This window comes from Lissotriton helveticus, chromosome 1_1 (genome assembly GCF_964261635.1).
Source record: "Lissotriton helveticus chromosome 1_1, aLisHel1.1, whole genome shotgun sequence".
Taxonomy (NCBI): Eukaryota; Metazoa; Chordata; class Amphibia; order Caudata; family Salamandridae; genus Lissotriton; species Lissotriton helveticus.
In genome coordinates, this window is record NC_136057.1 from 1862474189 (window position 1) to 1862499245 (window position 25057).

Sequence of the window (25057 nt, forward strand, 5' to 3'; positions counted from 1 at the left end):
AGGAGTAAGATTTCCAATGGAAAACCTACAACTACAAACCCACACTCAGCATCCAGTAAGAGGTACGGGATACTAGATAAAAAAAGGAACTTAAAATAACATGACGTGGGAAGGCAGGAGAGTTCATCACTGTCCATATTTGGAGACTCGCACGTATATATGACAAAGGTAAACCGGCCTGAGATAGGGGCACAAAGGGCGATGCTTTTACACAATGCCGCTCTGTACCAGGTAGATTACAGAGTGGACTTTGGCCAGGCAAGTCTTTCTAAGGGCTCCTGAAAGCAAGGGAGCGCACTGTACCACAGGCGGCAACTGAGGAGGCAGCCGGCTTAGCAGGACACAGGTGAGTCTGAATGTTATTGGCAATGCACCCTTCCAAAGTAATATCTATCAGGCAAATAAGTGCTTACGTGTCCCTGTAATTAAAGTGACGTGGAGTGACAGAGCATAGGGTCGTTGATCCTATCCAGGCTACGCTTCCCTGGCTTGACATTCACACACAGATGGGGCATGTTCTTGTTGTCACCTTTACTGGCACTCTCTAGGTATGATTGTTCCCATGTGTATATGCTTTTTAATATGATTTCTGCCTACTGGCTGTGGTGTTGCTTTACCTGAGAGCCTCCTGTGCTTACTACAATCTCATGCTAGAGACCACGCTTTGGTTACATTACTTGGAAGTTTGAATACTTGATTTGCCAGTCCCTAACCCGCTCACCCCCAGGAACTTTGTTAACCTTTCTCCCAGTCCTCAAACCAGAACCATTGCTAACTAGGTGTGACCTTTTCAACAGACCTGGGTCTTAAAGGAGAACACACTCACCCTCAGAGTGGGGTTGATCACCTACGGTGCCTTTCAACATTGCACTTCCCCCAAGTCAAACTGTCAACAACTCCGGAACTACATACGTGACTAACTTGACTTCTTTTTGTACAGTGCTGAATACTGTTTCTAAGTGTTTATAAATTACATCAGTGATTTTTACCCAGCTTACAGTACTCAAAAAAAGCAAAAGAAAGCAGAGTCTGCCCTGTCATGATTCAAGGTTGTATACCACACTAAGTATATTTATATCAGACTCTTAAGAGTCTCACTGGTACTAGAGTTTCTGGTTAAGGAAACCCTGCCCACTCTTTTGTAGTATGCTTCATGATAGGTAACCTTACCCTGTTGTGGTATGTAGATACTGCCAGGATGGACTCGACCTCCAGGTGGAGGGAGTTCTTAATAAATGGTTACAGGTTCAGGGCTGCAGAATAATACAATTATCTCAGGGGTAAACCAAAAGACATTTCTTGATCAAGCGGGTACCCTTGGTAAGCTTAGAAAATAGAATGCTGGATGATAATGAGAGCTAGAACTCATACATTCTCATCTTAAGCTAACATGTTTAGGCCATTTGGAATGCCCAAAGGTCAATGGCTATTCTTCAGGCCTATGATTGATCCCCACCTTATTAGCACATATATCCATGCATACAAGCCATTAAAGGGGAGGGAGTTTTCATGCCTCAATGGTTGAAAGAAAGTAAATAAAGCAGCCATATCTAATGGTCAAATGTCTTGGTGGCCACATTGATGAAGGCACCTCAAGTCACATGTTCATCAAGATCAGGCGAGAGTATGAACTGTTTCACCTACTTCTGCTGTAGCCCAGCCAAAACTATCTCTTGATTACCGTGTGACTAGAGACTTGCCTCCCTCCATGTGACCATAAAGACATTTTGACCCTTAGATAACGTTGTGTGATTTACGTTCTTTCAAGCAATGTCCGGTAAGAAAGCTATCCCATATTATGGTCTTCTATGCATGAATATATATGCTAACTAGGCAGGGATCAATCACCGCCCTGAAGGCCTTTGACCCATATAGGCATTCCAAATGGTCCAACTATGTTAGCTTAAGATGAGGATGTATAAGTCCTAGCACTTGTTATCAACCCCCCTTCTGTTTTTTAATCTTACGAAGGGTACCCGCTTAATAAAGAAATGTCTTTGGGTTTACCCCTGAGGTAATTTTATTAATCTGAATCACTGAACCGATTCAGTAACCAGTTATTTAAAACTCTCACCATCTGTAGGTCGAGTCCGTCCTGGTAATATCTACTTGATGAAGCATGCCACAAAAGAGCAAGTGAGGTTTACTTACCCAGCAATTCTGGTACCTATGGGACTCTAGGAGTCCCATATGAATATACAAATCAGGTTGTCATATTGTGTTGTATACTGCATTGATATGGAAGTTGTGCTGCAAAGTTTGTCCTCTTACTTTCCTCTGGTTGGATCAAGGATTCAAAGTTGGAACATCCAGATCACTGCTTTTGTCAGTGGTGAAAATTCAGCTCATTGAGACATTCCCCATCCCATGATGCACAAGTAAAAAACGCATTACTCGTAATCTAGTGTGTAAAATAACAATGTGCCTATTGTTGGCAAGTCTATTATTTGATCTTGCCGGGTTCTCCTCTGCTATTGCGGCAGGGTATAAAAAATTGAAATACTTTACACTCCACAGTCATCTGGTTTATCCTAGTAAACATCACATTTCTCACTTGGGGAAACACATACAATTTCAGTACGTCACATAATGGGCTGGGTCGCATAGTAAAGGTAATGTGATGATCTTCCTTCCCATCAATCTGGGTAGTGGCACCTTCTCTCTGCTTGGCAGTCCATTTCCCAGACTTTTCCTAGATCTATTCTAGGGTCAAAGCAGAGTAAGTAATGAGGCGGCATATGGCCATGTAAATTTGAAGTCCATCCTTCCTGGGTCCCCTTAAGGTCCTTCTGGAAGGTATCAGACTCGACTGGAAGCCAATATCAGAAGCATGTTCTATCCCCTTGGGCAGTGAGCTCTGATTTCTGATAGTGTCCTAAAACTCATCCACAAAGGATGGTAGCCTACTCAGTGGTGGCACGTAAAATGTCACCCACATACACCTTGCATAGGAATCAACAGATTGGGAGTTTCAGTGAGTCTCATCCATCCTCTGCTCCTAAAATAGATGGGGTTAAACGTGTAAGGCCTGGGAACTATGCCCGCTACAGCCTTGTGCCTGACTGTCGATCCTTTGTGGTCAGTAACTTTAACCCTCCTTCCATTGTCTGTCCTAACCCTCCATGCCAGGCGGGGCAGGGCAGGGCAAGGACCTACAGGGTTGCCCTGCAAGCTTCTCGCTTTCTAGCAGGAGATTAGAACTCACTCTCTGTAAACTTGCAGAGCTTGCAGAAAATATCTCAGCATTCATATCAGTAAAGGGACACACCAATCAGATATGTCAATCCTTCAAGTTTGGCTCCAGGCAAACGTGATATCCTTGTAAGCCCTCGCTGATAGGAGATACAGGCCCAGATTCTCAAATGTTTAGCGTGTGGCTAGAGTTACTTCTTCAATGCAAACCTGACGCTAAACCTGTTTTGGGATTTATAAACCAACACTAATTGGTATTGGCGTTGATTTGTATGTAAGAGTAACGCAAAGCAGTGTGAAACGCTGCTTTGCATTACTTTGGTTCAAGGGGGTGTTATATGGGTGACACATGGGTGTTCACATTCAACCACCCATGCTTTTTGACGCTAAACCCTATTTACTAAGGGGCATATTTACATGCCCCTGTGTAGGAAGGTAGATCCCTGACTATGGTTGCCCCCAACTTTTTGCCTGGTGTTTTGCTGGTTTTCTGACTTAGTTGACCTGGGGCCCTGCTATTTAGGACCCCAGGCCTACTGCTCTCTCTGTAAAATGGATTCCATGTACCTTAGGTACATATCTAAATTGGATACTGAGTCACCTTACCAGTCCCTGTACAGTGTACCTTAGGTACCCAGGGCATAGGTGTACCCAGGGCCTACCAGGGGCTGCAGCATGTATTATGCCACCCCTGGCTGGCCATCCAAATCTGACACAACTGGCTGCTTGACAGCTGGGGCAAGGTGGTGTAATCACCCTTTGCTTTAGATATAGTATACCTATATCTAACCCTAAAAATGGACACACAGATCTCCTATCAGTCACTCCTATGGCAGGCCTTAACAATCCTGAAGGCAGAGTGCTTGGAATCGTGTGAGATGGTGCTCTGGCATGAGCTGAGCCTGTCTGCGGCTTTCGGGACCCATCCCTTAGCCGTTTCCATGATATCGCATACCATATACTCTTAAGTGCATTATAATCCTCGCGGTTATATGCCAACTCTGGTATCGCTTTATCAAAACATGTCGAGTAAGGTGTCATACGAATTGGAATACTAACCCCTCACCAATTCTGGCGACGGGGTTAGCATTCCACCCTTCTAGAGGGACACGACATGTATGTAACCCCTAACCCCGGTTAAAGTCAAACAGAGCCTCAGCTCCACAAAATGGATGCTGCCACCGAGACACAAGTCTGCCCTCCTGCTGCTGGGAGTCCTCCCAGAGCAGGAGATAAGGACAAAGGGTTTCCTGCCAGGGGCGGTGCCAGCACCGTCCCAGACAGGGTTTTGTGTATTGTAGGTAGGCAGGGCTTTAGAGGAAGGTGACTGCACGTGGCACCCCGGTGCTCACTGTGCATAGGCTGGCTGGAACCAGTTCCAGGGTCACTCCAGACCCTGTGCTGGGGAAAAGCCCGCCAAGGAAGTGGGTGTAACCCCCCCCCTCCTAGTCCCACCCCTAGGGCAGGACTTAGTCGCGTGCCAGCCCCTTTTTACAGGATAAAGGTAGGAACTGGCCCCCTTCCAAATCAGATCATCTTTGAATCCTGAAACTACTTTCCACGAAAGGAACTCAAGACTTCTTCCTAAGATTTCTCCCTTGTGACTAAGGAGTAGTCACCCTGCATCCGCAGGCACCATCTTAAGAACACTGCGGTCTGCTGCAAGTCTCTCCTCCGGATCAAGACTGCCCAGCTCGACGAGAACCGGCTTCCCTGGCACCTCTGACCTCTACCTGCATCATCAGTCACGCTGAGATTCGTGGGTGTGACGAGACCTCGAGGGACCGGCCATCTTCAAGACTGCACGACTTCTTTCCAGCAAGCCCGCCGAGTAATTTCCTGGTGAGTGCTTTGGGGTCCGAGAAGCCCCGACCCTGAGCAGCTCCAGCACCGAAGTGCAGCCTCCCAGCATCTCCACGATCTGCGTGGGGCCCTTCTGCTTTTTGCTGCTCACTGCGTTGTTTGGCTACTAGCCCGCTGGCTTGTGGCCTTCTGAACGACGCCCGACGACATTTCTGCTGCTGGTCTGGTTGCTCCAGGCTGGCCCTTGCTCCCTTCCAAAAGAGGAGCACCCCGGACCCTCCTGGTCCACTCAAGACGCCATTTTGAGTACACCGCGTGGGCTTGAATTAGCCAAGGCTTGTTGCCCAATCCTGGGTAACTTCGACGCCGACAGCTTCATCCATCGTGGGACAGCTCGCCTCTCCATCCTGGTTGCCGACAACGCCTCCTGGTCCGTGAGATCTGCAGAGCCAGCGTCGCCCACTCACCTAGTCGAGGTGACTTCGCCCGGTGCCATCCTGGTGCCCACTTAATCACTGGCTAGTGATTCAAGAACTTGGTCCCCTCTGCTTTCAGGTTTCTTCTTCCTCGATCCAGGCTTGGATCCAACGAACTTTCCTTCACTGGTCGCCTGCCAGCAACTTCCTTCTTCCAGGCTCCTGGTCCGGCAACGAGATCCCCAACGTCTTTTCAGACCTATGCAGCTGCAGCCCCTGGGCTAGGTAACTTCGGCACTTCGGTGTCCCAGCATAGCCTCACTATCCTAGGGTCAGATCCACTGTCGTTTTCTTCCTACCAGGTCGGGTTCGCCCGTGAACACTAACTTTGACTTTACTAGCTCCCATAGACTTTGTCCCGCATCCCGCGTGAGAGTGCACACTCTGCACCCGAGTCCCCTGGGCCTCCTAGTAGTAATCTAACGATTCTATAGTCAAGTCCTAGCGATTCCAAAGCCTATTAGTACTGTACTTACCTGCTAGTAATTTCGCATTCCACTTTTTAAGTATATGGTTTTTCGTGCCCCTCGGGCATTTGTGTATAACGTGCTAACTTAAGTATTTTCGTAAGAGTTTTGTTGTGTGCCTAGCACCCTGTCCTCATAAAGAGTACAGGGTTGTTGTGATTCTAATAAATACACTGTTTATTTTCATAACACTTGTGTGGTGTCCTTTCACTGGGTGTTCAAGGGGTAATGTGATGGTAAAACAGCTGGCTTAACACGCCCTCTAGAGTCTTAGCCTTAGACTGCTCGTATCCATGCTACTAGGATAGCTGGTCTATAAGGTTGACTTACAACCAATCATCAATGAGGGTTGTTTGGACTGATATATAGTGATCACTAGAATAGTGAACACTGCACATCAGGCCAACTTCTCACATTGGTGAGCAGCGGTTGGGATTTGAGCTTGCTGTTGTTTTACCACACATGCCCTAAGAATATCTTGTGAAAGATCACATAAGTACTAAAGGTACATATAACTTAGCTTAGAATACTCTGAGTTCTACTGAACCAGCTGTTGTAGCTCCTAGGGCCTAGCACACCCTAAACTACAACTCTAGCAAGGGATCAGTAGGCAAACATATAGTGTAGGTAAGTGCACCACTTACACCTCACTAGAAAAGCATGTCTACCCAGGGAGATTCTACTGAGACTCCCCTGGTCAGTGTTGACCCTCCACAGGTCACTTCAAGATATGCAGCTCTCAGTTTCCAGGAGATGAGACAGATCTGTGTCTCCAGAAAACTGAAGCAGGGGTCTAACCCCACCATTCCCTTTCTGATAGGTCTCTTAGAGACATATGATGCCAGAAAGCTTTCTCAGTTACATGAGAACATGCCAGCCTTAGAGGGAACCTCTGGGGATCCAGACCTCCCCAACACTGCTACTGCAGTTGAGGAGGAGGAGGATCAGGGGGAACTCTCTGGGGATGAGGTAGACAAAGGTCTTGAGGTAGTCAGAAGGCTAACCAGGGCCAACTTAGACTTACTTGGGCTAGGATCTGGGGGACCCCCAGTACTAACCCGAAGTGGGCCTAACCTTGGAGTTAGGAGAGATAGATCTCTTTCTAGGGACTCCAATAGATCTCTGCACTCTAATGCCTCTTCTCAGGGGAGAAGGAATCCTCCACAGAGGAGATTTACTTCCCCTCAGAGAAGGGAGCATGAAGCTAGGATGAGACAAGCTGAACTGAGGATTGAAAGGGAAGAAATTGCCCTGGCCAAAGAGAAGCTTGCCCTGGCAAGAGAGCAGCAGATGAGTGGGTTAGCTCCCACTGGTGGCAGCAATCTCCCAAGAGATAGAGAGAAGGGTTTAGATACTAAACACCTGACTAAGATAGTGCCCCCCTTTAAGCAAGGGGATGATATCCAGAAATGGATGGCTGCTCTGGAGAGGGCCTGCACTGTGCAGTGCATTCCCCAGAGTCAGTGGGCAGCTATACTGTGGCTCTCCTTTGATGGTAAAGGTAGAGATAAGCTCCTCACTACAAGAGTGGAGGATGCTAATGATTACCCGGTCCTGAAAAATGCACTGGTTGATGGGTTTGGCTTAACCACTGAGCAGTACAGGTTGCTGTTCAGAGACACCCAGAAAACTCAGTCTCAGGACTGGTCTGACTTTGTTGATTGTGCCACTAAGGCTTTGGAAGGCTGGCTACTGGGTAGTAAGGTTACTGATTTCAAGGGATTGTATAATCTAATTATGAGAGAGCAAGTCTTAAATAATTGTCAGAACCAGTTATTACACCAGCACCTGGTAGACTCTGATCTGACCTCTCCACAAGAATTGGGTAAGAGGGCAGACAAATGGGCCAGAACCAGGATTAGGCCCAAGAACCAAGGTGGTGACCAGAAAAAGGAATCAACCAAGCCTCAAGAGAAGGGTGGGAATAAATCTACAGATCAAACCACATCAGGGCCCCAAAAATCCTCTGAGGGGGGTGGGTCCCAGAATCCTTCCAACAACCAGAAGAAACCTTATTGTTATCCCTGTAAACAGGTGGGTCATTTAAAAACTGACAGCAGTTGCCCAAAGAATAACAATAAGGAAAACATACCCCCAAGTAACATTCCCAAACCTCCTGTTACTACTAGTAGTAATCCCCCAGGTGGTGGGAGTGCCCCCAAGAATTTGGGTGCATTTACTTTGGGAGTTCCTGGGGACTCTGGCCTAACCAGGTCCCCTGACTTAGATACTCTTGTCTGTGAGACTGGCATGGGGTTTGCCAACTTCACAACTTGTCCCAACACTTTGGGCAAGTACAGACAGGAGCCCCTCATCAATGGTATAAAAGTTGAGGCCTATAGAGATACAGGGGCTAGCATCACTATGGTGACTGAGAGTCTAGTCCCCTCCAGGCAACTTTTACCTGGTGCCACATACCAGGTGACCAATATTGATGGAGTACAGAGAGATCATCCCATGGCAGTGGTCAATCTCAGCTGGGGAGGTGTCACTGGCCACAAGAGAGTGGCAGTGTCACCAAACTTGCCTGTAGATTGCCTACTGGGGAATGATTTAGAGCTCTCAGCCTGGGCTGAAGTTGAGCAAGAAACCCATTCTAAAATGGTAAACACCCATGGTAAGGTTAGTGGGGCAGTGATAGCCACAGCCCCAGTCCAAGATGTCCTCCCTGAACAGGTCAGGAGGGTTGTGCCAGTCACAACCCAATCTCAGACAACTTCCTTCCCAGAACAGGTTGTCAAGGCTGTCATGGTAACAGCCCACACCCAAACTGAGCCCCCTCCTGAAAAGGTTGGGAGAGTTGTGATGGCCACAGCTCAAACTCAGACAGATGATAGTGTTGTGAAGCCTGAAACTATGGATCACTCCACTCAGACAGAGAGTATTGAGGAGGAAGAGAAATCTCCCTCCCACCAGACTTTAGGAAAGGATCAGCCTCCTCAGGGAACTGATCTGACCCCTTGTGAAGAAACTGCCACAGAGGTAGTCAGGCCTAGCCTGGCAGAACCCCTGATGTCAGTGGACCCTTCCAAGGTGGGACCCAGTCTGGAGCAGGTAACCTGCCCCTCTCTACCCTGCCTCAGTCAGCCCAGGGCTGTAGAGGTCAGGGAGGCCAGTGGTGGACCCCAAAGGGCCCCCTGTCCAAAAGAAATCCCCAATCAGCAGATTAAGGGCACTGAAGCTAGTAGTCCTAGCCAAGTGAAAATAAAACCAACTCCTGAGGGATCCCACTTAAATTTAGTTAGGGACCTCCCACAGATGGACACTGTTGGGCACAGCCAAACCTGGGACCTGAGGGCCCCAAACCTGACCTGTCCCTCCAGTAAGCCAAACAGAGGGACCCAACCTCCAGCTGTAGGTAGCCAGAGGTTGACCCTGAGAGCCCAAAACAACTCAGTCTTGGAAAGAAAGGCCTCTATGGTGGAAAATGATTGGAGGAAGCTGAGCCCAAAATTAGTGGAGCCTCACTTCAGTACTCCATTTCAGCACCAGCCTTTTACTTTGCCAAAACACACCACAGGTAGAGATTCCCTATGGTGGAGACCCTCAGACACCCTTAGGGTGAGGGATTGCTTAGTGGACCATGAGATAGGGGGTAACCATGCCAGTGCTGGTACTTCCTTATATGGCCACTCAGGCAATATAGGCTTACCTGGCAAGGCTAGCCTTATCTCCTTTCGTTTGGGGGGGGGGGGTTATGTAGGAAGGTAGATCCCTGACTATGGTTGCCCCCAACTTTTTGCCTGGTGTTTTGCTGGTTTTCTGACTTAGTTGACCTGGGGCCCTGCTATTTAGGACCCCAGGCCTACTGCTCTCTCTGTAAAATGGATTCCATGTACCTTAGGTACATATCTAAATTGGATACTGAGTCACCTTACCAGTCCCTGTACAGTGTACCTTAGGTACCCAGGGCATAGGTGTACCCAGGGCCTACCAGGGGCTGCAGCATGTATTATGCCACCCCTGGCTGGCCATCCAAATCTGACACAACTGGCTGCTTGACAGCTGGGGCAAGGTGGTGTAATCACCCTTTGCTTTAGATATAGTATACCTATATCTAACCCTAAAAATGGACACACAGATCTCCTATCAGTCACTCCTATGGCAGGCCTTAACAATCCTGAAGGCAGAGTGCTTGGAATCGTGTGAGATGGTGCTCTGGCATGAGCTGAGCCTGTCTGCGGCTTTCGGGACCCATCCCTTAGCCGTTTCCATGATATCGCATACCATATACTCTTAAGTGCATTATAATCCTCGCGGTTATATGCCAACTCTGGTATCGCTTTATCAAAACATGTCGAGTAAGGTGTCATACGAATTGGAATACTAACCCCTCGCCAATTCTGGCGACGGGGTTAGCATTCCACCCTTCTAGAGGGACACGACATGTATGTAACCCCTAACCCCGGTTAAAGTCAAACAGAGCCTCAGCTCCACAAAATGGATGCTGCCACCGAGACACAAGTCTGCCCTCCTGCTGCTGGGAGTCCTCCCAGAGCAGGAGATAAGGACAAAGGGTTTCCTGCCAGGGGCGGTGCCAGCACCGTCCCAGACAGGGTTTTGTGTATTGTAGGTAGGCAGGGCTTTAGAGGAAGGTGACTGCACGTGGCACCCCGGTGCTCACTGTGCATAGGCTGGCTGGAACCAGTTCCAGGGTCACTCCAGACCCTGTGCTGGGGAAAAGCCCGCCAAGGAAGTGGGTGTAACCACCCCCCTCCTAGTCCCACCCCTAGGGCAGGACTTAGTCGCGTGCCAGCCCCTTTTTACAGGATAAAGGTAGGAACTGGCCCCCTTCCAAATCAGATCATCTTTGAATCCTGAAACTACTTTCCACGAAAGGAACTCAAGACTTCTTCCTAATATTTCTCCCTTGTGACTAAGGAGTAGTCACCCTGCATCCGCAGGCACCATCTTAAGAACACTGCGGTCTGCTGCAAGTCTCTCCTCCGGATCAAGACTGCCCAGCTCGACGAGAACCGGCTTCCCTGGCACCTCTGACCTCTACCTGCATCATCAGTCACGCTGAGATTCGTGGGTGTGACGAGACCTCGAGGGACCGGCCATCTTCAAGACTGCACGACTTCTTTCCAGCAAGCCCGCCGAGTAATTTCCTGGTGAGTGCTTTGGGGTCCGAGAAGCCCCGACCCTGAGCAGCTCCAGCACCGAAGTGCAGCCTCCCAGCATCTCCACGATCTGCGTGGGGCCCTTCTGCTTTTTGCTGCTCACCGCGTTGTTTGGCTACTAGCCCGCTGGCTTGTGGCCTTCTGAACGACGCCCGACGACATTTCTGCTGCTGGTCTGGTTGCTCCAGGCTGGCCCTTGCTCCCTTCCAAAAGAGGAGCACCCCGGACCCTCCTGGTCCACTCAAGACGCCATTTTGAGTCCACCGCGTGGGCTTGAATTAGCCAAGGCTTGTTGCCCAATCCTGGGTAACTTCGACGCCGACAGCTTCATCCATCGTGGGACAGCTCGCCTCTCCATCCTGGTCGCCGACAACGTCTCCTGGTCCGTGAGATCTGCAGAGCCAGCGTCGCCCACTCACCTAGTCGAGGTGACTTCGCCCGGTGCCATCCTGGTGCCCACTTAATCACTGGCTAGTGATTCAAGAACTTGGTCCCCTCTGCTTTCAGGTTTCTTCTTCCTCGATCCAGGCTTGGATCCAACGAACTTTCCTTCACTGGTCGCCTGCCAGCAACTTCCTTCTTCCAGGCTCCTGGTCCGGCAACGAGATCCCCGACGTCTTTTCAGACCTATGCAGCTGCAGCCCCTGGGCTAGGTAACTTCGGCACTTCGGTGTCCCAGCATAGCCTCACTATCCTAGGGTCAGGATCCACTGTCGTTTTCTTCCTACCAGGTCGGGTTCGCCCGTGAACACTAACTTTGCCTTTACTAGCTCCCATAGACTTTGTCCCGCATCCCGCGTGAGAGTGCACACTCTGCACCCGAGTCCCCTGGGCCTCCTAGTAGTAATCTAACGATTCTATAGTCAAGTCCTAGCGATTCCAAAGCCTATTAGTACTGTACTTACCTGCTAGTAATTTCGCATTCCACTTTTTAAGTATATGGTTTTTCGTGCCCCTCGGGCATTTGTGTATAACGTGCTAACTTAAGTATTTTCGTAAGAGTTTTGTTGTGTGCCTAGCACCCTGTCCTCATAAAGAGTACAGGGTTGTTGTGATTCTAATAAATACACTGTTTATTTTCATAACACTTGTGTGGTGTCCTTTCACTGGGTGTTCAAGGGGTAATGTGATGGTAAAACAGCTGGCTTAACACGCCCTCTAGAGTCTTAGCCTTAGACTGCTCGTATCCATGCTACTAGGATAGCTGGTCTATAAGGTTGACTTACAACCAATCATCAATGAGGGTTGTTTGGACTGATATATAGTGATCACTAGAATAGTGAACACTGCACATCAGGCCAACTTCTCACACCCTGCGAGACTTTTAGGCCGCAGGAGCATCACTTTTGTGACACTCTGGAGGCACAGTGTACTGGCCCATGTTTACAAGGCCATGCAAAGCCATCCTGCATGGCTTTTCATGGCCTTGTAACTATGGAGTAAGGCAATGACTTACTCTGCATGGAAGGGGCATTCCATGGGGGTTTCTGTGGGTGTTCCCACTCAACACCCATGGGGGCATACATGGCCTTTGGGCCACCGGAGCGTCACTTTTTTTGATACTCCGGGGTCGCCCAATGCGGAGTCATATTTCAAGGCCATGCAAAGCCACCCTGCGTGGCTTTTCATAGCCTTGTAAAATTGGCCACCTTTCACGAGTTACTCTACGTGAAAGGGGTGTTTCATGGGTGTTGCTGTTGATGTTCCCATGCAACACCATGGATTCTGATCCATTCCCAGATTTACAGGATTTCGTAAACCTGGGAATGCAACAGATTCTAACGATTCCCTAGGGGAGGTATTAGAGTGGTGCTACAAGGAAAAATGACTTTAGTTCTCCTACTTTTCTGCTCTTTCTATGTGTGCTGCAAGGAGGAAAACGCAATCAATTATTGTTTTTGTGCAGGAAGGTTTCCCTTCCTGCACAAAAACAATCATCTCTGCAAAGCAGGCACCCTTGCACCAAGACGTAAGGGTGCCTGCGTTGGTGCTAGGCAGCAAATTGTGTGCCAGCTCAGAGGAAAGCACAGGTATGAGTCCTATTGCTCTAATAACGATGCATCCTTGCACTTTCCTAATGACGCAGCTCAGTGCAGCAAGATTTCTTGCAGCGCCGCACTGCGTCATATTCTAGTAAAGATGGGACAGATTTACTAAAATCTCATGCAGCTCAGCAGGCAAAAAAGCCATGTTGCACGGGAAGAAGAGCGCAGGAGAGCGCCATATTTACACACATATGGCACTCTCCTCCCCTCTCCCTAGCGCCGGAGCTGAAATTAGCTGCTGTGCGCCACACATATACCTTTGTACCATAGTGCAAGGGTGTCCCCGTGAGTCTAGCATAGGTTTTGTTCTGGAAGGATAGCCTTCTAGAACAAAATACTACGCTCAGACTAACTTTAATCTGCTTCCCACTTTGTATAAGTGCTGTACACATACAAAGCCGGAAAAGGAAGGAGAAATGAAAGCATTTCTTCTTCATAGTGCCTACTTGTAATGGGGGCTATTTTCTGGTGCTACTCCCGGTCTAATTTTTTTTATGTAACTAAGGCTTAGCATCAGAAAGCTTTGGTGGTTGCAAGGGAACGCCCATGCACCACCCATGGTACGACCCCCTTGGCGCTAAGTAATGGAAAGCAGCGCTATAAGCCAGAGGCACAACTAGAGTCAAATTTCCGGAGGAGGGGGCGAAGAAAAAAATTCGGGGGGGGGGGGGGCTGAATCTTTAAACAATAGGCAGAGTTGAGAGGCAGGGGCTCATAGAAGGGGTGAAACAACAGCGAGGCCTCATTAACATGCAAATAGTCTTTTAAAGACCTGTGAAGTGCTCGATTGTGGCTGTGTGTGCCCGGGAAGCTGTCTCATCCCGGGCCGACACACCCAAGGGGGGGGGGGGGGGGGGGGCTGAAGCCCTTTGAGTCCAAAGGGTGTTGTGCGCCTGCTATGAGCTGCTTTGCATTTATTTCAAGTGATTTTCCAGCGTTAAAATAGGTAAACATGATTTTTGTGTCGATTTGTGTCACTTTTGGTATGCAAACACGGCTCGAAATCTCAGTAAATAGACCCCTATGCCCCTTAATGTCTCATGTAACGTTCTTGCTGTGCAGTAAAGCGCTCTGACACCTCTGGGCAATGTCCGCGCTATATAAAATCGTATGAATTAATAATAGTCTTTCCGACAGTCATCACCCCCTCTTTATGCCTTCCCTTTTCCTCTATATTTTACCTCACCTTGCCACCGTCTTTCTGAACCCAAGATCCTAATTCCCAACCCCGCCCTCTTCTTCTTTGACGGGCACTTCCTTCTGGTCTACAACTGTCTATCGCTGCGTCCTCTCTCAATGCCAAGAGCACTGAATACAGCCGAGCAGACGCCATACCCGGAAGTTATCGCGCGAGCCTCATGAATGAGGGCGAGACCGGTGGAAGTGGACAGATGCAAATGCAGCTGCGAGTTGCCTCTAACCTACTCTGCCCCCTCCCTTGTAACAGAGGACCCGGAAAGCGACCCCTAACAACCAATGCACAGGCAGCCGGACAGATGTAAACACAGCTGGGAGCCGCCCCTCACTCGGACGAATAACAGCTTTACGGGGCTCAAAAGTGTGCTTCTGGGGCATTTACCAGGTATCTTTTTCCTTATCTGGAAGTGTGGGCGGAGCTGTGAATACAACTACACGTGCCTCCAGCAGCTTACTGTTGGTTTAATGTGCTTTGCCATTTGCCAGACACCTGAAGTCATGCTTACCGTTGTCGATGAGTAACGTCTTCTGTTTAAGGTAATATTACTCATTTTCATCATGTATAGATATATCCCCTCTTGTCTGCGAACTCGCTAGCTCTGAAACTCAAGCACTCTGGTACAGAAGACAATTGTTACTTGGCATTTACATTTCGCATTGGGCCTCACATGACATGGGACAGAGAGCGACTGGAGTCCAAACGAATGCTCTGCAGGCAGCATGCTAATTGATTGCCAGAGCGAGAGTTAGGGGGGGGAGGGGGTTCTGCGCAGGCTGGCTGAGGCAGAATGATTTGTTAATTGTTTTTATTCCGTTTGCCCGGCAACACAGGTGTTTTTCCTGCCTCAGCCTGTGCCTGGCCCCCGGAATTGTAGCTTTCTCCTGGCAACACTGGAATGAAGTTCTTCACCACACTAGCATAGTTACTCTTTCACCATCCACGATCCTTGCTTGAAATATATTCTGCATCTATATATTGTTAAAATAATGAAGGTAGCAGCTAACCCGGTCTTAAACAAATCTTTATTTTCCCCCCAAAAATGGTTTTCTTTTTTCAAAGGGCTCAGTACTGAGGTGAGCACAACGTGTCATACATCTAAACATTCTTTCTTTGAATATGTGGAAAACCAGAATAATATACTGTATAACTTTTTTTAGGACTTCACTTTACACCTTTGTGATGGTGCAATTTGTATTTATTCATGTATTTGCACGATCGCATGTTAAGAGCAAAACACCACCGGCTTTTGCGCTGACACTTCCCAACATTCTTTTTGATCTTAATGCACTAGCAACCAATAATGCCTAAGAATGAGTGATTGTATAACCTAGTTGCACTTGCTATGCTATTAATATCTCTTTTTTTAGGCTAGCGCAGGTCATGAATGAGCAGATCAATGATATCATCTTATTAACAGCTGCTGTGCCTGCCTGCCCTCTAATACTGAAAACTGTAGTCACACCGTCTGTGTCTGTTTAGTGCCCTTCCATTTCTGGTGTTTTACAGAAGTTTTAAGATGATCTTTGAGTTTTACTCGTTGTTCAAATCGGGGTAATTTCTGATATTTAAATGTTTTCCTTGTCTTCAATAAAGTGTCACTCATAGTCCTCGTAATGTCACTCATAATTGCTCTAAAATTATGACAGTGTCACACATAGCAATCTGAAACCTTGGCAGCTATGCTGCTGTTACCTCAGAGTTCTGAGTGGTGCATGATAGGGACAGACCATGCTGATCTGGGATTTTGTGCAGCCTTGAGCCTGTTTTACGGGGTCCATGGTCAGTGTTTTTATTAATTTATTTATTTAATGCAATTTTATATAGCGCAGACTTTACCCAAAGGTGTCAGAACGCTTCACAATAGAACCAAGTACGTTACATGAGGAAATTTGGATCCTTACACGTTACAGATACAAACGAGATAGATTAAAAAGTAAACAATAGATGACAGTCATACAAAAATCAAAAACACAACAGGATAAAAAAAATACAATAGGATTAGGCTCGTACAGGCATTTATCACATATATACCACATTGTGAGAACTTCCTTGAGGGACATGAAAAGTGGTGTATTAATTCTGGAAGTGTCTTTGGAAGAGAAGAGATTTGAGGTCAGTTTTAAAACTCGTAGGGTAGAAGTGGTGGTACGGAGTAGTGGAGAAAGCGAGTTCCAGATTCTGACCGCATTGCCTGAGAAGGATTGAGCATTGATCTTTCGCATTTGAAGGTGGGGGGCTCAAGCATTATTTTTCTGCTTTCCATGAAGGTCTAGAGCTTCCAGAGATTTTAAGTTTATTTGCCAGGTGTCGAGGGGCGGAAGTGTGCAAGGCTTTGTGGGTGATACAGGCAGTCTTGTAGATTGATCTTGCTACAATGGGAAGCCATTGAAGAGAAAGCAGTATGGGTGTGATGTGGTCAATGCTTTTGGCCCCAAAGACAAAACGGGCCGCTGAATGGAGGTAGGTCCCTTTCGTTCACAGGGCAACCATGGGCAAAGGGGCACCAAGTTTGGGCGTTGTTTGCCTCTGATGTGTCAGGATGTTTCCTACTGTGGCTATGTAAACACAGCCAAGAACACCCCTTCAGCACTTGACTCTCAGTAGTAATGAATATCCATAGGCTTCTAAAGGAGGAAGCATGGGAGCGCTTCCATCTCAGAACCAATCACCCGGTAGCACAATAAATGATTGTCCCGCCCAGTGCTTATATTTTATAAAACAAGTACCCTAATACACACACAAACAACACTGCACAGTACAATATGGAGGTGTGGAATCAACTGGAGCTGGGTCACAGGATCCAGAGATCATAGATACCCCCCCTCACAAACACTCTCTCTCTCTCTCATAAACTAGTGATTGGATGTGTTATGCCAGGCTTTAGGAACAGCTGTAGTGCTACTCCTCGCCTTTAAAGTTCTTGCAATCAGCAGTCCCAGTCGCAATGTTCATAGCTCAGCAATGCAAGCTTCTTCAGAAGTGCTGGTCACGACTGGTCCCGCAGTGAGCACCTGGTTCTCACTCCCTCCTCTGGGAGCAGATGCACTGGCTACAAGTGCTTTGGCACTCAGTTCTATTCCTCAGAAGCAGCAGCAGAGGCCACCACTCGGAGTCTGTTCTAGTAAGCATGCTCCGATGTGGATGCCCCGGCTGGTCACAGACTTTCTTCTGAGTCGGACGGTGATTTGCGGGGTCAGTGATCATCGCGCCACAGCAGAAACTTTTTCAGTGGTTGGGCAGCTCCAACTCAGGTCATGGAGATGGGACAGCATCACAATTGGCACATTGCCAAACAGCCGTCAAATATGGCTTACTTCTCTTTAGCCCCAACTTCAAGACTTGTAGCTGCCAGGTTTGCCTAGGCACACTATTTAAGTTCCGCCTGGGCCCTCTTCAGGGTAGTACCACAGTGCAGGCTACTTCAGGAGACTGTGCCACGGTGATGGACACTCATGCACAACTTCAAGATTACAGCGATGCCATCCTCTCCATCACACTTCAGAGCAATGCCATGGTGCTGAAGCCTTGAGCAAGAGAGTGTGCACTCCGGTCTTGGGAGCAGCACACAGCACTCTGTCTCACAAGTCTCTCTGGGCAGACAGACCCTCAGTTTTGTGCCAGCCGCTTCTGCTCACCCTGGTTAGTCACATCTGTAGGGTTGGCACACTCCCTCCCCTTATTCTCAGGCTGGTCAGTCTCTAGACACTTACAGTAAGACCGCTGTTCCTTCCAGGTCAGACTCCAGGTGATGACCTCTCAACTCTGTGAGGCTGGCTGTCAGCCAGAGACCACCTATCCTTGCGCAACAGTATTTTGCAAAGTACTCCCTTCCTTGGTTTAAGATAACTTGGAACTGGAGCAACAAGTGGGTCAGCAGCTCCCACTTTTATACAATCAAAGCAGAGAGGGAATGTTTATTCTTTGTCTGGGTTTTCAGCACCAACTTGGGTTGGTTATTCTTCCATGTCTCCTTTCCAGGCTGTTTTCCAAACACAGTGATGCTTGTAGTGTGATGCTCCTCACAGCAGGATCGTCTCCAGTTTGGAGCACTCACAGCAGGGGCGCAGAGATGTGACCATTCTGCACCTGGCTATCAACAGCTACACTTAGCAGTGATCAGGAAAGATACAAATGGAGGTCTCAGATAAAGGACACTTCACACTTTGAACAGCAGGGGATGCAGTTCCACGATTCACTCCCACCATCTACAACTTAGATTAGCAGCTCCTCTCAGCAAAGGATATCATCAAATTTGTTATGGAAATCCTGTCTCGTCTTTCTCCACTTCAGTGTCTAGGTCACCTCCCTCCTGCTTTAAGCAGGTGATCAGTACACTGCCTTTGCTGGTAAAAGAACCTCACCGCCATCTTGTGCACTTGAGAAGGTCAGGGGCTTTCAAAATGAAACCCACAGACCTCCATTACTTTCACTCGATCATACAAACAATGCATGCACCATACAGGCTACATAAATACAAATATGCATAACATACACTTGGGATGTTAGCATTAGGATCTGGGATGCTGCATAGAAGTGGAACTTTACACTAGTAGACTAGTAGGCCTCTACTCCAGTGACACAGATAAAGTGGGTTGTCTGCAACTACTGATTTACGCAATGTGGTACACTGCCACGTTCACTCTACATGCTAAACCTATGACGGTCACTGTAGTTCACAGTCAGTCAAATTAGGGCATGCTTGGTGCACCCTTCTAGGTCACAGGAGAGATCCTGGACTTTACTCATGTCAAAGAGCAGCCCTAGGTTTCACACTCTGGATTAGAGTGAAGCTGGGAAAAAAGAAAAAAAACAGAATACCAAATACTAGTAGTCAGGTGCTCAGGGCAGGTAGAACACAACTGTATACCATGCAGGGGACAATTCCATCCCATTATTCAGTGATTGTGTCTCTGTATCCAGTGTGGGTGTCTCCCTATCCCAGTGTCAGTAATACCCTTTTTTAGGTCTCGCCTAGCGAACGCAGCGCCTGCGTTGCTTTGCCTTGGCAAGACTATTGTTGTGGGTTTGGTGCGCGAAGGGAGACAAACAATGTGCTCGCACGGACAGGCCATGTGCACGCGCATGGCATCTCCTCTTAGCTTTCAGTTCATGTGCGCACGCACCGCACGGCGTCTCTTTTGCTCGCTGGCTTGTTTTTTTTTTTTAATCGTGTTTTCCGCCTAATGTTACCCGGTGTTAGCTGTGCATTCTTATATCCTGAATGTAATGCCCAAATTCTCCTTTCCATTCCATTGAAATTATATTTTGTGTTCGCATACAATTTCAGTAGAATTTGGTGTATTTTTTGTTATCAAGTATTGCCCTGGGCAGGTCACTTGCAAAGTTTTTCAAATGAGGCAAGAGCCCTGGTTTACCACAGCAGGCAGGACGACGTGCGCAGCCATTCGAATGACTCCGTTGTTCTTTCTCTTCAAACTGTCCGTGTTTCTCGCCTCTATCCCCGTTCTCAGTTGCGGGAGGTGCAGTGGTCGGGTTGTGAGTCCACGCGAGTTGTGCTGCCCCCTCAGAGTGACGCAGGAGGTGTGCCCAAGACGGAGTGAAGAGGCAGCCAGCTGGCAGCGTGCAAAAGATGCCATTGTGCAGCTGCAGTTTCATTACTGCAAGGTCACTGGAAAAAGCCAGGGAGGGAGAAGTGAAACACAGAGGCGCGGGTACTCAAGTCCCTTTGTTGGTGCCTAACGAGCATGACATGAGGACAGCTGACAGCAGAAGCAGGTAGACCGAGGCGACAACGACTGCCACAAAACAAGCGCTACCAAACTGCGAACACGCTGATTAGCATATTTCTGCTTTTAAAGCTCCTGTGATGTTGCCTCTGACGTGTGCTCGAATGCACATAAACGTGTGAACCCACACATCTGCTGTGCACCTGTCAGAAACCAGAAGGCCTAATTATTGGCATCTCGGCGCTAGTAACTTTAGTGGCACACAACAGGTCTAGTGCCGCTGTGTGCTCCTCGGAGGCTGTGTAGGCAACACAACAAAAAGAGTGACATTGTTCTCAAGCTATGGAGCTCGTGCAAGCCCTTGCAGGCTATAAATGTCATTGTCAGGGTACTGATACGTTCTTAAGGGAAGTGATGTTAGGGCGGACTTAACGTACTTTAGCTGAAAGTTAGTTAGTGCGAGCCTCGGCACGTGTTTTTGGTTGTCTTATTCGGCTCGATCGGCATCAACAATCACCTGTAACGTAAATCTTTTTTAAGGCTGTGTTTTAAAGCATGTGTGCAGAAGCACTGAGTGTAATAAACTGTGTATTACCTCTGTTGAAAGTAGGAATGAAAATAGAACTACAAGTAATAAGAAAAGCCTGAAGGGGTTCGCATTGCTTGCCTCCTCTCCTTCCTCCACAGAGATAATAAGTGGCATATTACTCTTTATGGACCTGCAACTGTGGCTTTTGCCGTGCCATTTCTCATGTTTTGTAATAATAGACAATGCTGTTTTGGCTGAACTGATAAAGGGTTAAATCCGTGCAGGGAGATACAGTTGCACTGAAACTGTACATTAGCAGAGTTGTTTGCTCTGTAAAGTCCTTGGAACCTGCAACTTGCAGGCCAGTAATAACCTGGGGCCTTGTAATGAACGTACTCTCTCGTGCAGGGCAGAGCACTGTCTAAAGTACATACATGACCTTGGAACTTTTAGCCAGTGCACGGGCTGCTCACAGCACAGCTTGGAAACACTTCCAGGCGACCACAGGTCGATGCTTCCGAGCTCTGGACAGTTCACACACTAACTTGGGAAATCTCGACCGCGTAATCGCATAAGAGCAGGGACACAACTCAGTTGTGTAAAACTTGAGGGGGGAGGGAAGCTACATGGAGGGATCCCACCCTCCGAACCCAGTCAGGAGCTCCTGAGGCCAGGGCCGGAGAGGGGCCTGGAGCTCAGGGCCGCACATACCGCATGGGCTATGTTACCCCACCGACACAACTGTTCGCTTCGAGGGGGCACTTGTTCATATTAACGGCCCCTGAAGTTTGATGTTTGCTCTGTCGCAATTTATCGCAAAACTTGTTCCAATGAACATACTACAATGATGCCCCCTCATTTTCACTGGCATGGTATTAACATGCTTATTTCTGCAGTGTCCTTGCATTCACTTGAATCTCTTTGAGCCAGTTGTTCCCCTTTGTAGCTTAACATGTATTGACAGAGATTGGACATTATTTTCTCAGCAAGGTCTTTCCTCCTGCATACCCCACCCCCCCTTCACAGATTGTGCCCGGTCTTGCAATAGGAGGCCTTCCTGCACAGAATGCAAAACTAGCACTGTATGAGCCATTTCCATTAGTTGCCGTCCTTCAACTGCACCTCAGTATTTTTTTTTAACTTGACTTGCTTAGCTGTCATTGATTTCTCTTCGGAAATGATTGGCATCTGGCGCTGATCCAATTAATGAATGGATGCCGTTCATGAGTCTAGCCGTCTGGAAAGGCTTCTCACGACGAAGAAAGCTGCACAGAGCCCATCAGGGCACGGGGTTAACATGCTGCGAGTGGCCCGCGCCATCAGGCTGATCATTACCTCTTTCAAATGCTTAAACACACTGAACTGACCTTAAACTTGCCGACAAACAAGTGATATGGACTATAACCCCATACTATTACAAATGAGTACTGTTAACTGTCCAATAAATTGAAAAACACTACATTTGGTTTTTATGCAACGAGGTCCACAAATACATTAATGTATTGCGTGTTTAAAAGAGATGTCGATCTTTGAACACTAGAGAAATGCTTGCACTGAAAATATGCTCCAAAATGTGTGTGTAACTGTGCATTTTTGGCGAGGTTTATTGGCACACAATGGCGTTTATGACCACCCTTATGCGGCGGTGTCATTTCACCCGAATCAAAGGGGGGACCAGAGAAATGACAAGAAACTCTGCGAAGACCTGGTTGACATCAATGGAACTGAACTTTGACCTCTCGAAAAGTGTGTTTGAGCCTTTTAACATCCCAGTAAGTGGGGGTCACAAAGTACTGGATAATTCCTTTGCTCATTTGGGATACCGTTATCATGACAGATGTTCAAAATATCAGTCCACCCCAATCTAGACACAAAATCAATCCATTAATCGTACCTCACCAGAGCCATCCTAAAGAAAGAATTTTTCTATGTGGCAAATGTAACAAACATTCGCAATGCAATAGGTCTCGCATTTATGCGAGTTTAAGCTATTGGCATTGTAAATAACAATGGGGCATATTATCAAGAAAGGGCGTTACATTATCGCCGCTTTTATCGGCAGGAAACTGCCGATAAAATGGTGATAATGGGCTTGATAATATGCTCTATGAATTCCAATTGAAGCCCATGTTAGATGTCTTCACAGAAGGCATTTAGGAGTCCTAAAGTTAGGAGTCCTAACTTTACTACTCCTAAACTGAGAAATATCCTAACATTAGGACTTTCGGTATTCACAGAAGGCATTTAGGAGTCCTAAAGTTAGGACACCTATCTTCTGTCAATACCGAAAGGAGTGCCTTCTGTGAATACCAAAATGGTAGTAAGTTTAGGATTTTGTCTTAAGTTAGTTCTGTGAATCGGGCCCATTAAAGTTTACTTTGCTGGATGATGTCATCAGTGATGTTATTTGAGCTATCATCATTGATGTCATCAGTGATGACACTGACAACGTTGCAAGTGATATAATAGGTGAGATCATAAGCAATGCATTATGGGGCGAAAATCATAGTTGGCTCAGGAAACTGTAACTGTTGGATTTCTATGGTTTTGTGTGTGTAAAATATGAACCTAACTATACCATCCCTTTAACCTTTGTTGTTTTCAGTGAACTTCTAAGGTTTTAAAAAAAGTATTTTTCCTAATTATAATGTTCTTGTAAGCTTTTTTTTAAAGTACATTTCTAAGGTTTTTTAAATTTTATTTCCTAATTGTAATGACCCTGTAACCTTTGTTTTTTTCAGTGAATTTCTAAGAGTTTTTATATTTTATTTCCTAACTATAACATCCCTGTAACCATTGATTTTTTCAGTGAATTTCTATGGTTTTTATGGTATATCCAAAATATAATGTCCATGTAACCTTTAGTTTTTTAGTGACTTACTTACACTTTTTTAATATACATTGTACTATGATTTAATCCATCAGTTCAATTCAGTAATATACATATTTATAAGTTTATAAATAGAGTATTATTAACACATTATTATACAATTTAAAACCAGAGTGTATGAATATCTCTGTGGATTTGTAAGTGGGTGTGTGACTGGCTGTGTGGGTTTCTGAATGGGTGTGTGAGTAGGTGCATGGGTCTATGACTGGGTATGTGAGCACATGTGTGGGTGTCTAAGTGGCTGGGTGGGTTTGTGAATGGGTGTGTTAGTGGGTGTGCAGGTCTGTGAGTGGGTCTATGAGTGGCTGTGTGACTGGGTGTTAGGGTCTGTGAGTAGGTGTGTGAGTGGCTGTATTGGTCAGTGAATGGATGTGTGAGTGGCTCTATGTGTCTATGAGTGGGTGTGCGAGTGGGTATATGGGTCTGTGAGTGGCTGCATGGGTCAGTGAATGGGTATGTGAGCAGCTACATGGGTCTGTGAGTGGGTGTGTGAGTAGCTGTATGGGTCAGTGAGTGGGTGTTTGAGTGGTTGCATGGGTGTGTGAGTGAATGTGGAGTGGCTGTATGGGTCTGTGAGTGAGTGGCTGCATGAGTGTGTGTGTGAGTGGCTGCATGGGTCTCTTGAGAGGATGCGTGAGTTGCTGTATTGGTCAGTGAGTGGGTGTGTTCGTGGCTATAGCGGTATGTGAGTGGCTGTATTGACCTGTGAGTGAGTGTGTGAGTGGCTATATTGGTCTGGGAGTGGGTGTATGAGTAGCTGTATTAGTGTGTGAGTATCTGTAAGGGCCTGTGAGTGGCTGTATGTGTCTCTGAGTGGGTGTGTGAGTAGCTGTATGAGTCAGTGAATGGGTCTGTGACTGGCTGTATGGGTCTATGAGTGAGTGGCTGAATGGGTGTAAGAGTGGGCGTGTGAGATGTTGTGTGTCTCTTTAAGTTGGTGTGTGAGTGGTTTTGTGGGTTTGTGAGTGTGTGTGTGAGTGGCTGTATGGGTGTGTGAATGGGTCTGTGAGTGGCTGTGTGGGTCTGTGAGTGGCTGTGTGAGTGTGTGATGGGTGGGTACATGAGTATGCGTGTGAGTGGCTATATGGGTCAGTGTTAATGTTACATCACCTCCCTTTCTTCTTTGATCTGATTTTTTGGTTTTCAGATTATTTCCTACTTCGATGATATCCAGCTAATTTTATCTACCTCTGAGAATCTCGAATCGACTAAAGGAAACTTCACTACCTGCCTGTCCCCTGGTACCAAATGGTGCACGCTAACTACCTAAAGTTCAATACTGACTAGAGTTTGGTAACAACACTTCTGCCTTGTCCACAGATGGGCTGCAGGATTAACTAGAACCCTCCCGCACCCCGGTTCTTGTAGCTATAAATCTTGGCTTCCTAGTACATTCAAAACCAAAGAAAATGTAACCGGTAGTTGGGGTCTGCTTTTCCTTCAGCAGATCCCTCTATAAAATCATTCTCCTTCAGACTGGTGCCTACCAAAAAGCCATTATCCAGGCTCTGATCTCTTCCCATCTGGACAAAGGCAACAACCTTTATCTGATATTGCCACATTTTCTGTCCCCTGACAGTCCAAAATGCAGCAGCATGTTTATTTCTCAATATCCCACCCACTCAATTGGTCTGTGCTCTACTGCCA

At 47.2% G+C, this 25057-nt stretch overlaps 1 protein-coding gene across 3 annotated transcripts in view; it reads left to right on the top strand.

The window, feature by feature from the left end:
- Positions 1-222: 222 nt before the first annotated feature.
- Positions 223-25057, top strand: part of LOC144754081 (flavin-containing monooxygenase 5-like) — a 171849-nt gene continuing 147014 nt past the window's right edge. Inside the window, exon 1 of one of the 3 annotated variants that reach the window (XM_078641638.1) lies at positions 223-346. Coding sequence is in view for 1 of the 3 variants with exons in the window: in XM_078641628.1 (XP_078497754.1) it covers positions 14818-14840 (23 nt within the window). In the remaining 2 variants the exon portion in view is untranslated. Of the gene's footprint in view, positions 347-14457; positions 14841-25057 lie in introns of those variants that run through there. The other 2 variants (XR_013594653.1, XM_078641628.1) reach the window with 2 other exon arrangements.